The 14,055-nt window shown below is 45.7% G+C and overlaps 1 protein-coding gene across 3 annotated transcripts in view; it reads right to left on the bottom strand.

Annotated features, from left to right (window-relative positions):
- LOC135899688 (transient receptor potential cation channel subfamily M member-like 2) overlaps positions 1-14,055 on the bottom strand; it is a 157,548-nt gene that overhangs the window by 83,818 nt on the left and 59,675 nt on the right. For all 3 annotated transcript variants that reach the window (XM_065429019.1, XM_065429017.1, XM_065429020.1), the window contains exons 12-15: positions 11,132-11,334; positions 5,179-5,431; positions 4,421-4,505; positions 4,292-4,340 (exon numbers count right to left, since the gene is read on the bottom strand). In XM_065429019.1, the coding sequence (XP_065285091.1) occupies positions 4,292-4,340; positions 4,421-4,505; positions 5,179-5,431; positions 11,132-11,334 (590 nt within the window). The remainder of the gene's footprint in view (positions 1-4,291; positions 4,341-4,420; positions 4,506-5,178; positions 5,432-11,131; positions 11,335-14,055) is intronic.

The raw sequence follows: 14,055 nt of genomic DNA, 5'->3' as shown, positions 1-14,055 counted from the left end.
CTTTGGCAGGTATGCAACCCGCCTGCGTGCCTCCTTGAATGATATATTCTCTTTTACTTTTATAGTTACTATTTCTTTTTCCTTCTTCCAGGAGGGGCACGACCGCGAGTACGCGGCGTGATCCCCGTCACAGTTCACACAGTGGAGAGAGTTATTACATGCTTCAGTGGCGTGTTCAAGGGCACTACATTTCGCACATGTCTGGCGGCCTCGGCAGCTCTGCGAGCTGTGGCCGAAACGCTGGCATTTGAAACATCTCAAGGGATTTGGCACGTACGGTCTTACACGAAGCTTGATATACCCGGCCTCGATTGACTCGGGCAGGACACTTGAATTGAAGGTGAGTATTATGTGTTTGGTCGCAATTTCTTTACCGTCTCGCCTCATCTTGATTCTTTTGACGTTTATGACATTTTGTTCACTGAAGCCCTCCAACAGTTCAGCCTCAGTGAGCTCTAGCAAATCATCATCGGAGACAACGCCACGGGAGGTATTCATCGTGCGGTGCGGGGTCACTACTACTTGGGTCTCCCCAAATGATACAAGTTTAGGCAGTTTCTCAAATTGTTTTAGGTCGCGGAGCTCCAAGAGGAGGTCACCGCTAGCCATCCTTGACACCTTATATCCTGGGCCAAAAACTTCGGTAAGAGACTTAGATACAAGGAACGGGGAGATTGTTCGCACTTGCTTAGCTGGTTTTTCTGCGTGGATCACATGAAAACGGGGAAAATTGTGGACTTGGCGTCCGAAAAACTGAAAAACTTCTTCGGTGCGCCCTCGTTTCTGAGGGCGATCAGGTAGTTTAGGAAAAGCATGTTCCATAAGTAATGTTGGGTTTTCGGCCGCGATGCCGACCACCCACCATGGAGCCCAACAGGGGGACGTGACAGAAGTTCATGCTAGAGAAAGCCTGCCAACGCCAGCCGTACATCGCTGCTATAACCAAATACAGCATAACCAAGGCTGGCTAGCTACACAAGGTTAACCCTTGCCGCCGGGAAACTAGGAAGTGAGGAGAAGTGATGAGAAGACAGGAAAGATGAAAAAGGCGAGAGAGAAAGACGAAGATTGGAGAGGAGGACAGGAAAAGGCGACTGCCGATTTCCCCCGGGTGGGTCAGTCCGGGGGTGCCGTCTACGTGAAGCCGAGGCCAAAGGGGTGTGTTGCCGCCGCCGAGGGGCCGTAAAGGTCCAAACACCCGGCATTGGCTCAACCCCCAGGATCCCCTTTTCCCCGGACACGGCTAAGCCGCGCACGGCTACACGCGGGAGGGTCCAACCCTCGTGTGCTCGGGTACGTGGTGTCGCAACACACCAAACGCCTGCTTACGCAGACGCCCCTGCGGGGCTTTTATTCCTTTCCGAACGGGGCAGCCTGCGGCTATTGGGAAGAAAATTCAGTTTTGTTCGGCGTGTTAATGCATCTTTAACGCTTACACGTCACTTTGACGCCGTGAGATTTTGCGGTTTTGTGACGTCGCGGGACAGGCAGGAGGAGATTTCGCCAATAGCCGAGGGCTAATGGCGAAAAGGCGTCGCATCAGAAATAACTTTTTCTCTTCTTCCGTCAAATCATGCATAATCAGTGTGCACACGCCATATCAGATGGGGAGCTATCGCGGTTTTCGTGACGTCACACGACAGACAGGTGAAGTGGGGGGACGGTCCAAAAAAGTTTTTGACCAATCGTGGAGGGCTGATCGCAGAATTACAATATAAAAGTTTGGAATAGTTTTACGTTATAGCGCCCCTGATATGATGTTCCAAAGTCCTATCTGTTCAGTTAAATCAAGGTCCCAGATAACAAAACCTCAGAAAAAAGATATCCGAGGACACCTAAGCACTTCTTATGAGTTGTGAATGCGAAAGCATTAATCTCGAATTAAATGCCCCTGAGTGGTCCATCGTGGTTTGCGCTTTGAGTAATGTTTTCGAGTTTTGTTGCTGGGTATGTTATCGAATTCACCCGCTTTTCACCGTCGAAGCACGCTCGTCACGTGGCGTCACACCCAATGGGAATTAAGGTGCCGTTTCGCTGCTAGAGAGGCATAATTTTTGGCTCAATGGGCGATTTGATGCTTTCGCATAAAAAATATCGGAAAGCCTAAGAGCTTCCCAAATAATTTAATGTAATATTTTTTATGCATCCAGTCTGAGTTTGGTTTCCCAAGAGCTCAGTGTGCCTTGACAACATGCGAAAGTTGGTGGTTACGTTGCGACGTTTTGACCACACCGTGGTTTTGACAGTCGCTGCAGCTAGCCCGCGCGCCTCCTATGCTAGCTGCTACTCGTTGCGAGGGTCAATGTAGCAGGAATATACAGACGACCGAGTGAATGCAGACGCGCCGAAAGGGCGTCCGTGTCCCGTGCATTTGGGGCACGTTAAAGGGCCCCAGGTGGTCAAAATTAATCCGGAGTTTCTCAATACAGCGTGCCTCATAATGAAATCGTGGTTTCGGCGCGTAAAACTCCAGAATTCAAAGCAAACAGACTCAAGTGTATTTCCTGCGGCTAATCTCATCACGGGATTTAACGCTGAGAATGCCCTTATATCAGCAAAGTAAGATGCAATGACATTAGGAACTTAAAGTACCAGACGCCGGCACACTTCATAATAATAATAATATTTGGGGTTTTACGTGCCAAAACCACTTTCTGATTATGAGGCACGCCGTAGTGGAGGGCTCCGGAAATTTTGACCACCTGGGGTTCTTTAACGTGCACCTAAATCTAAGCACACGGGTGTTTTCGCATTTCGCCCCCATCGAAATGCGGCCGCCGTGGCCGGGATTCGATCCCGCGACCTCGTGCTCAGCAGCCCAACACCATAGCCACTGAGCAACCACGGCGGGTGCAAGACTTTTTAGTGAGTGCGAATGATCGCTGCATCGTGTGTAAAGTACGGCTACCTAAGCGACGTCACCTGCTCCACTCCACTCGCGCATGCGACACCACGTAAATGTCAGCAGCCCGTTGTCACGGAATATACTTGGAGGTCTTCCTATTTTTCGACGTTTCCACGCAATTTTTTCCTGCTAATATTTTTTTCCCCTTTTCTTGAAAAGGAACACCCATGCAGCACAAGTATTTCTAACTCGTTGTGGCTGGATAAAGAGTCACAAGATGTCGCTATCGGCGTTGCTACTACCTACTACATTCTATAAGCGGTAATACTCTTACGGACAAAGTAAAACTTTCCAATACATTTCTCCAACGTAAAGTCATTGCTCACGAGGTATCTCACACCTGTCGCTGCAGTGAACGCTCAGGGAGCTTAGTACAAGAACTAAAACAAGGATGGAAGGCGCGCAGTTACCGACTGTGGTATAGGTTACAGCGATAAACGCAGTTATTTAGCACGTCGCCTAATAATAAACTGCATGCAATGTACTGCGCCGCTTGAACAACGCTCTCGTCCGCGCACGGTGACTGCTAGTCCAACTAAATCCAAAATATGTTTCTTTCCCAGCGCTACAGCTATCGAACTGGTTATTCCTCAATACTTTAGAAGAGCTTGTAAGAAGCGAAAATGACCCCAATAAGCGCTCATTAGGGGTCCGCATGAACAATCAACATCGCGAAGAAGTAGAAAAGTTACTAGAATTTGTTGCTGTATTTCCAAGTTCGCCTGCATTTCTAATCGTGGCTTGCTCCACTTAATTTCTCAATCACGCACCCTTGAACTGAAAGGAGCACGCCACATTATTAAAGGTAGAAAAGGGAATTAAAACTGCCGGTCTTTCAGAACAGCTAAATTACAGAGGGTAATCGCATTTACGAGCTTCAAGCTCGTTTATGTGAAGTTGTCCACAAAGCCGGCTGCACCCGAAATTATTATAAATAGGTTACAAACATGTAAAATGAATACTTGGAGGTAAGTTCGCACTGTTATAACTCGAAATACTTTGTTTTGAAGCACACTTTTGTATCCTACGACCTGAGACAACTTTTATCACAGTACGATGCATATAGCGCTTGAAATGATAAACACAAAGGAGAAGTACACAACGCGTCTTTCGTCCTTGTCATTTTAAACTCTTATATACAGCGGTTACTACGCTATTCCAACAAGGCAAAACGTCTACCCTTCACACTCAAACCGCAAGGTCTTTCGAGAAGCCGTCGATTCCAGGAGGCTATACCATGCAAGTGAATACAATTTGTAATGGACATTCTTTTCAAGACGAAATGTTTTTATGACCGCATGATTCATAACGCAAGCACACCAAAACAACCTGCTAAGAGTTTGGCATTTGAGTCCGCAATATACATCAAGAAAATTTTGCACTTACACATTTTCTGTGACGTTCTTGGAGCTGTAGTCTTTATCACCTTCTTCATCTGCAATCACGAAGACAAAATAGTCGTGAACTACCGGCTGTACACTGAGGATGACCATCGCTCCAAACTTGTACGCTTACCGTCACCGTAATCCATCTGGTGAGGATCACTCTTGAAGCGTACCCAGATGTACATGGGCAAGATGGTGAATGCGCAGAGAATTACCTAAAATAAAAATCGCTTGTTATAGACTCCAAACTATTTCGTGCATTTGATTGAACTTTGCCTCCCCTCATGCTGCTCACTTGACACTCCTGAATAGTTCTTCAATTAGGAATGTTACTGTGGCCAAAGGTTCGACAGCGTGACGACTTCATCAGTGCAGCAAATGCTTTCTGTAGCAGTCGCACATCATTTGGAAAATTCTGCATATATGATGCCTACGTAGGCTAAGAAATAACGTTGTCAGACATGGCGGCAACTATGGCTCTCCGCTTCAGAGCGAATCGTACCGGTGGTTGCGTTCCCGCTACCGCTTACCGCCAATAAATTATCATACAAGCTTTCGCCTTCGCTGAACTCGCCTGAAACGCTAGTTGCGGGCGCCTAAGGCATCCAGTTTGCGAGATCGTTCGTATATCCTAGTGTCTTTAGGCCTTGAATAGAAGCGCCGGTATGGAAACACCTCACGGATAGTCCTAACTGGTACAGCTGGGACACGAGGCACCAGATGACGCACTGCCTTCTCAAGTTTTCTTCGTGGTTCTCTTCTTCTAGAGGAACGTAAACGCATTGAATGAACACGCACCATAGCGTCCCACAGAGTGCCTCGGTTTAAGATGCGCTAGGCCCGGAAAGTTATTCTAAAACTGCTTAATATAAGGAGTGGCTGCCTTACCTTCAGCCACAGCGGGACGCTGAAGAATCCCCACGTTATGTCGCGGACGCTGATCCTGCCGAGGAACTGGTTGGTCAGCCATTTCTGGCAGCACGGGTGCGAGAGAAACTTGCGGTTCTTGGCCTCAGCGGCGATGTCGACGGCCGTCTTGTACTTCCAGTCCAAGCTCTGCACGCTCAGGATGTCGTAGGCGCGGCAAGTCGAGTCCAGGTAGCACAGGTTAAGCACGCCGGTAGCCATACCCGCGAAACACCTTCGAGGACACGTCAGAAGAATATTGCGGGTAGTTCGAAAGCACCTTGCGCGTTCGACTGCACGTTTGAACGCTACAGTCGTGAATTTACCGCTCAGCAGTGGGAACACTCATTCGTCTCTAATTCTAGGCGTACAAACAGGCTGTAAGCTGGCTATGGTTGTCATGCTTGAGAACACGCAATAAAAAGAAACAATGTTCTCCTGTAGTGTTGGTAAGCGTAAAATATGCAGAGGAAAATGACAGTAAGCTTCGCATTTTCCTTATCTGATTTGTTAACTTGAAATTAAACACCATCCCATTCCTTCCATGGACCCATACAAACAAGTGCTTGGATTGTAAGGTCAACCGACGAGCGCGTTCAGGTTCCAAGCATTTTAGGCTCTTCTCCGGACAATATCCTCGATATTTATATGCTGGAAGCTTGAGCAAGCAACATATACTCTTGCTCACGATTTTGCATTGCTTTGTAAAACTGCTGACAACTAGGACAATGACTGCGTGACTTGTGCATGCTGCGAGTAACCAAGAACATGAGAAATCACCACTGCTTACGCAATCATGAGAAATATAATTTGTCAGGATGATGCTTTGTGTAGATATCTTAGGATAGCAAGCATTAGGCGCAGCTGCTACGAGTACCAGTTAGGTTATACATGAAGCTAGCAAACACCTGGGCGACTTGAAGAAGTAAAAGTGTACGACCTAATCCAATGTGTATCGCTGTTCCAACTATACCTAGTGTTTGTATTTCTTTTTAGCTTATACATGCGTCAATTGATGTATATGAAAGCCTTGTCGGAACTCCTCTCTCACAACTTTAGCGTACGGCCAGTCATCATCATGCCATTTGCTCATCATGAGCTGCTTGCGCGCGATATTGCTGGTGCGGCTCACCGGTACATTAAATCAGTGTTCTGTGCCATTCCACTGCAAGGTGTATTTCACATTAGAAGACAACAAGGTAGTCGGCACACGCAGATGTCCACACCATGGTGCGGAAATCCGGAACCTCCACATCAACGTAAACCTCATCCACGCGCGGAATCGCTCCGTGAGGCCTTCGATTTGACTAAGGTTTTCTGGCTAACTGCCGACAGATCCAACAAATATTCCAACAGCGTGAAAGCCTCCATTCGTAATAGGACGGCATCATAACTGAAGCGTAAGGCGTGTTGCGAAAGCTAGACCTCCGGTCCATTCGAGGTGAACGTCCTTCAATATCTAATCGAAGCGCTCGACAACATATTACGAAAGTCGACGAAGGCATATTCAGCGAGATGCTAGGTGACTTGCTCGAGAGTGAAACTTCAGACAAGGCAAAATGCGACGACAATAATGTAACAGCGTTATCGAAGCTACGCTTTGATCTTCAGAACGGTCGTACATTTCAAGCCTCAAACACGACGAGGGCAGAGACGAACGTGAAGGTCAAGTTGCCTCCTCTGGAGCTCATGAAGTTTGAGAGAAACAGCGAGAAATGGGGGCGTTCCGGCAAGTTTTCAACAGCCGTTCACAACGAAGAGCTCAGAACGTCGGTCAAGTTTAACTACTTGAACGCTCTCATGCCTGGAGTCACTGCGTCAGCTGCGTCAAGAATCAGTGCTACCAAGGAGTGTAAGAAGGACGGAGTTGACAACTTGAACTTATTCGGCAATGAAAGCATAATTGTGCAATACCACCTACGAGGACTGCTACATCTGAAACTGGTCTCATCGCCGTTGAGCATTCGCCAACTTCAAGACCTTTGCAACGAAGTTCAAATGCATGTACGGGGCCTCAAGGCACTGAACATGTGAACGGGAAACTATTGTACCATGCTTCGTGCAATTCTCTTTTAATAGTCCTGCCAATCAGGAGATTAGGCTCTAAGGTTGTACAAGCTTCACAAGCCAAAGCAGACGTCGATAGCGACCGCTTCGACGACAGAACCCGATGTCATGGGTCACTATAACCGAGAAAGAATTGCAAGAACTACTCGAGTTGTTCGATCATCAGCTCCAGTGCCGATAAACTGTGACTGTATTGAGAACGCTGTGACTGTATTGAGAACCGATGCGAGTCTCTAGATCTTGGCAGCAACGTATCGTGCATACTGCCGCTGTTGTACAAACGAGCGCGAAAAGCGCTCAGCGATGCTTAATTGTTCTGCCAATACACCGATCATAGCGCCGAATGCTGGTTAGACACGTAAGTACGGCAAGTACGATACACTAGCGAAACGAAGGCTGGCCAATAATTTTGGTGCCTCTTGCCATATGGTGCCTCCTGGGTCATATGGCGAGAGATTTTAGATGGCTACGAAGATGAAGGAACTGTTGTAGGAGACGTGCCTCAGACTTTGTGATGAATGAAAACGTCACCTCTGCATTAGTCAGGGCCCATAGGTTTCCTACGTACTTTAAGAGGCAAGGCGAAGCATTGCCGAGGCGATCCGTGATTCGCTTCGGTGGGGCAGCCATGAAGCTTTATAACTTCACAGACGTAGCAAACATTTTGGTTTGATTCTCTACAATAAAAGACGTTAACAATAAGAGTACTTGGAGGTCGTGCCCCTGCGTACCTTTACAGAGAAGATAAACCAGGCGATTCGAATTGAAGCTTCGTAAGTGGATGCAATATGCAGTGACTCTGTCCTGACTTCGCATTAGGATATCATCACGAAGGTGAAACACCAATGTTTTTCAGTTACACACAGTGTGTTCAGTAGCGATCCTCACAGCGAGCTGACTAATATGGGATTTGGTTAGCGGCAAAGTGACGACAGTGAACGAAAAGGTTATGGCCACCGGCCCGCACTTAGGCTGGACCGTGCTAGGACTGCTAGCTATGCGAGTTAATATAATTTTCTGCACCAGCGTTGTATTGAGAGCTGACGTGTTTCCGTTTCTACGAGTGTCTTCGAGATGCTCGAGTGTATTGACAGCACTCATATGGACAGCAGGTTTTTGAAAGAGCTTTTGCAGAGGACGACTGAGATCACCAGCAACCCCGTTCAAACCCCACGGAAGGTCAGCTGCGACCTTCTGATTAACGTGAACGAGTCGACCGCGGAGGAGGCCAATGTGATCCGGCCGAATGCGGGAACCAAGAAGTGCGTAAGTAAATAATAAACCATTATCATTAAGAAACATTCGAACAACCTGGGTGCGTCATGAAACGACAAACCAACGTCTGCACTGACGTTATAAGGAACAAAATCATCACGCACCAGTCGCAAGTGGTGCGTCGATCTTCGTATTACATCGGTATTATTGAGATGAATATGCCTACAAGCTTGACGACGAACAGCGTTCCTTTGAGACGTGCGATGGACCCTCTCATGCCATTGGTAAGGTCGGACTGTGAACAACATGCTGCCCCACAAGAAAGCAAAGACAAAGCTTCGCAAGGACGTCGCGCAGACATCACCAGGAAGCAAAGTTTAGACAGTACTTGACCCGCCTTCTGATGAAGAATCACAAAATAAAATCTGCAACGAATACAATAAATCCATGAACGAGAACCTCAAGCAAAAGAAGCGCAATATGAGTAACGTGAAGGAGTACATCGAAGGAGTACATCGAAGCCACCGTATGATACCAGAGGAACGTAAAGAAGTATAGGCAGTCCTAGGGTTAGAGACAAGAGAGAGAGAGAAAGCAAGGACAGGAAAGGCAGGGAGGTCAACCAGAAGAGTATCCGGTTTGCTACCCTACACTGGGGGTGGGGGAAAGGGGAATAGAAAGAAGAAGAAAGGGAGAGAGACGAGATGTTTAGACACTAAAGGTGCTGTTTTAGAAGCCCATAACAGGCAGAAAAGCTGTCATTGGAGGTATATGTAAGCGCAAAAAATTGTCCTCTAGGCATGCATAGGATCAATTCAGAAGAACTTTCTCTGTGGATCTGAGAATACATTATTATTTTCTGAGCAACATAGCCCACTAAACACTGTTTCTGTGATTTTTTTTATTTTCTCGATAAAATAGAATGAGGGACTTCGTGTAGGTTACAATAGTGATCCGAAATCTAGAGACACTAAACTACGACAATATTGTGAACGCAAGGTTAAACAAGCATCTTCTCGAGATTTTCGGGTATCACACGGTCTTTTTTTCACTGAGCATTAGATTGTGCGCAGAAACGGAACCCGGTCAACGTCCTCCGAAGTCAGCGGCACACACTCGTACTTTCGAACGTTCGACAGTCCCATGCCCGCTGGAATTGCACAGTGTTCGCCGGTCAGAACCTTTGACGGTTCTTTCGGTAGCGAAATTCCGGGATTTTTGTCCAAGATAGATCGAAGTTTCGAACTAACTCTTAGCAACAGCTGCATTGCGAATGGTGGCAAAGATATCCTGAACGTCGAAAATGAGCCTTACATTTCTGGTCAGATTCGCGCCTGAGTATTCAAATTTCTCGGCGATGTCAACTGATAACCTCAATTTAGCGCACAAGTAGGCTAAGTAGCTTTTAAGCCTATCGGCGCGTAGAGCAATTTGAGCAGAATAATTAATAACCTTAGTTAGATTGGGAGAGTGCTTGTTTATTAATTGGGTGCATTCAGCAAAGTTTCCCAGCGGGTGATAGCACGATAAACAAGAACAGTCTACTGCAAAACACGGGAACAGGAATGTTTAGGCTTTGAAAATTCAATATAGGAATTAAAAAAGATATGGGCATTTATAGGCGGGTTAAAATATCAATAAAATGTTTCTGGACCCATAGATTGTGTTATATATCAAATCGAGACAATAAGGACATCAGAAAATGTTTGGCATCATGCCTAAAGTTCCGGTTTCCACCTGAGATATGCTCACTAGAAAACTAAGCGGGAATAAATTAGACAAATACAAATGAAAGAGACGAGGCCAAGCGCATGTGTTAGTCTGTTCCGTGTGTTTTTCTCTAGGCTATTCACGCTTAGTTTTCTGGTCAAAATGTCGGACCAACTAGCCCAACATTTAGTCCTGATCTACTTACAGCCACAGAAGAATAACGTTTTAAGGATGCCTTGCTCTGATAACATTGAATAAAAATTTGTTGCATTTAAAAGAAAAAGAAGAGTTCCACTGACTGTAGGATGCAAAATCTTGATTTGTGGCTTTAATTTATTTACTAAAATTGCTCAAAATCTGGAAATTTTCACAAATTGAAGCACAAGTTTACAAACTCATAACTCTGCTCAAGCTATATCTGCCAGAACATATCAGTGGGACAAACGTTATGTATACCTTTACCGGAAAATGTTTCCATTTAAGGGAAAAGGAAGAATTTACAAACTCCAGGAAGAAAATTTTTGATTCCTGGCCTGAATCTCTTCACACAGACTGCCATAACTTAAACTTTTTAAAACATTCAAGCAACAAGTGATATGTTTAACAGCGGTGTATATTAAGTTTTGTAAGCTTGGGACGTTTTCATAGGAGGTTTACAAATTTGTGAGATTGTCTTTTATTGCAAGTTATAAAGGTGTCAACTTGATACTCGAGTTCTTTGATGCACTCTAATTTTCGATAATTTTTCTTAAAAGATACAGGCCTTATGTTAAGAATCTACTGTGCAAGTCAGAGTCTTTTTTTCTGCATGAAAACGCCTCATCAAATTCAGTAAAGTGGAAACCGAGACAAACTATTTTGCGTTCCCATGCCTTTATATACGAGCTGCCAAGGTAGATCTACCTCAAGCACAGTGGGTAGCCATTTCGAAAGGGCCACTTGCCTGCTGGTGTCGAGCAGCTCGTGTTTGATAGTGCCCTCGTTGACGTACATGGTGAGCTTCTCGTACGTCATGGAGATCAGCAGGGCCAGGTGGATGGGCTGGTCACAGTTCTTCCACAGCACCTCGGCCGTCTTGCGCCGGTTCGTGAAAACTGCCCACAGGCAGAGAATGACCAGGGCCTTGCGCTCGGCCGAGGCCGCGTCCTGTACAGCAGTAATAGCACGTAAAATCACAAGAGGCGCTATAATATAGTGATTCCTTTGCACAATTCTATTATAGCTCACGCCAGGGCGATTATGGCGCTAACGTTGGTGGAGCGCCGCTTGGACCACTGGCGAAGTGTGAAGAGGAAAAGAATTGGATAGAATCATTTTTACATCATCGTTGCCAACGTTTCCTTCTTGAGGGCGTGGGGTGGGGTTGAATAAAAATGGACGAGGGCTTTAGGAGCAACATCCGCTTTACCAAATTGACATGCAATGGCAGTACATGACGTTCGGTACAGTAATCCAGAACCGAAAACGAAAAGTTTTGTGCCTTAGTGAAGTCATTACGTCAAATTGGGAAGAGTCACCATCCGCGTCAAATTTCGTGACATTTCAGAATTGTTAAAAAAAGATTCTTGCTCGGCGGCGACGGTCAAAAGTGAAACGAAAGCGACTCCTAGCATTTTCCCGGCCTATGTGCGAAAACATCAGTGAACAGCAATTGTTTTAAAGAAGTATTTATATTTATGAACGTCTAAAGTATTGCCTAGCATCGATTAAACAACACGGTCACTCTTTAATTTTTACAAATGAACATTTACATATGTATGGGCTGAACTTTTATTTGAGTGGCACACACTACAACAAAATTAATGACTTGGAATTCTAGGCTACCCCAGTATTAGTACGAAACGTTTCGAAAGAATTATGAAGCAAAGAAATTGCACGCAGAATCTCCCGTGGGAGTTATGCTGTTTCCTCGAATCTCCTGTTCCATCGTCGTGTGCTGCTTTGTTTGGTATAACTGCAAGAAACGCCGCGAAAGAATCGTGGAACGGGGAAGCGCGGTTGCAACACCGAAACGTGAACTGAGGTCAGCATGAGACGACGAAGAGGTGAGCAGTAGCAATGTTCGCTCATGTTATACGATGATACATTTGGATGGCCCGGCTGCTTCGTGGAAGACGAGCACTGGCCGATGCATGCTGTAGTGCGTGTCGTAATAGAACAGTGTCACGTTTGGTACACCTCGCACGCAGGCATGGTCGATGAAGCTGCCTTCTCCCGATGCGAACTATTATGCACCATGACCAATCGTACTCCGGCGCCGCCTGCGCATGGCGCGGGCCTTATCTTTTTGAAAGCAATCTGCGATGGGGAGAGAGAGCGCCGAGTGCTGATAGCTTCGTGTGCGCTGTGTTCTCACCGCATAGTTCGCAATGAAGCCGGAGGCAGCGCGAAGGTCAATTCCATTGCTGCTGCGGGCACTATCTTCAACGCTATCGCCTCAGGTGACGGAAGGACGTATTTTCTCGTTGGGAACGCATAGAAATGCTTATGCATTTAAAACGATGACGACTGCGCCCTGGACTACATGAACATTAACATGGAAGCTTTTGAAACAATAACGCTCGCTGGTCAGAGGTAGACGTCACCTTTTGTGCGCTGAGTGCGGCTTTTTAACTGGTGTCCAGGCAGTCTGCACGCGACATCTTGCATTTTTAACGGGGTCAAAACCACTGAAACGCTTATCGATAGGAATTATGAGCTACCATGACGGTTCTTTCGACATGTACATAAAAGACAAAATCGACTTCGCCTTGTCACACCACCGCCTTTCTTGTTGAAACGCATGTTGCACCAATCAAGAAGCAAAATTATAGGAACAATGCAAGTACCAACGGTAAACTTCGGGAAAATACAAATAAACTACCAACTACCATATCTGTAGTCACTTGTATCCAACTTGCACATGTCTGGAACACTCCGCTTGACCCCACACTAGTTTTCCGCAATTTCACGCTTAATTTTATGGCAAGTGGCCTCTTTGAGATAACTGCAAGCACATTCAAAAATAAATTTTCGTACAGAAAGCGAAATCAGAATTTCATTCATCACTGATGTCTTAGAACGGGCGGTCACGTGCTTCGGTCGAAGTGCGCCATTTTTTAACGTGTCATAGCTGGCACCCTGGCGGCTCGGAACTGAGATAACTAGAACGGTTAATTCGCTGTACCCTAAAAAAAGTGTGGGTTGCGCTGGCATCTGTAGAGTGTTGTAAAAGGAGCGCAATAAATTGATGTAATAAATTGATGATGATAATGATGTGGAGTGTTTATTAGCGCAAGAGCCACATATGTAAAAAAGAGCGCTTTACACGAAGTAATGAGCTACAATGAATTGTCGACTATGAATTGCGAATGGTAGAGCAGCACAGGTGCAAAAAAAAAGCCTAAAAATAAGTCGCTGTAAGTGCGTAAAAAATATGTAAGTGATAAAATAATGACAATGATTAGTGAGGTTTGCTGTGGCCATAAAATGCCTATTAAAAATTAGCATAGTGTAAAATATGTCTGCGCAAGTGGCCCTGCCGCCTTATCACGGTCCTTTGAACGAAAGACCGGGAGGCAGTTTCATTGAAAAACATCACTATCTAGGTTTTTTTCTAGCTAAATTTTTCTAGATTAAATTGATAGGCAATTAGAAGGCCACCTTGCTAGACTTTACAATAGGGTTTTTCGCTATGTAGATGACGACTTTTTACCAGTGACATTCACGCGCCGAAGGCCTTGATGAAATTTTAACGTAATGCAGGCAGCACGGCATGGGCCTTGATTTTACTTTCTAAGTCCCTAAGGACCATCAACTGCACTTTCTTGATCTGAGAATAATTTTTGGTAAAAATCATGTGTGCTGGAAATATGGTCCCAGATCGGT

This window comes from Dermacentor albipictus, chromosome 7, assembly GCF_038994185.2.
Source record: "Dermacentor albipictus isolate Rhodes 1998 colony chromosome 7, USDA_Dalb.pri_finalv2, whole genome shotgun sequence".
NCBI classification, from domain to species: Eukaryota; Metazoa; Arthropoda; class Arachnida; order Ixodida; family Ixodidae; genus Dermacentor; species Dermacentor albipictus.
Note: the sequence above shows the minus strand (reverse complement) of the source record. Positions and strands in the feature narration are given on the sequence as shown.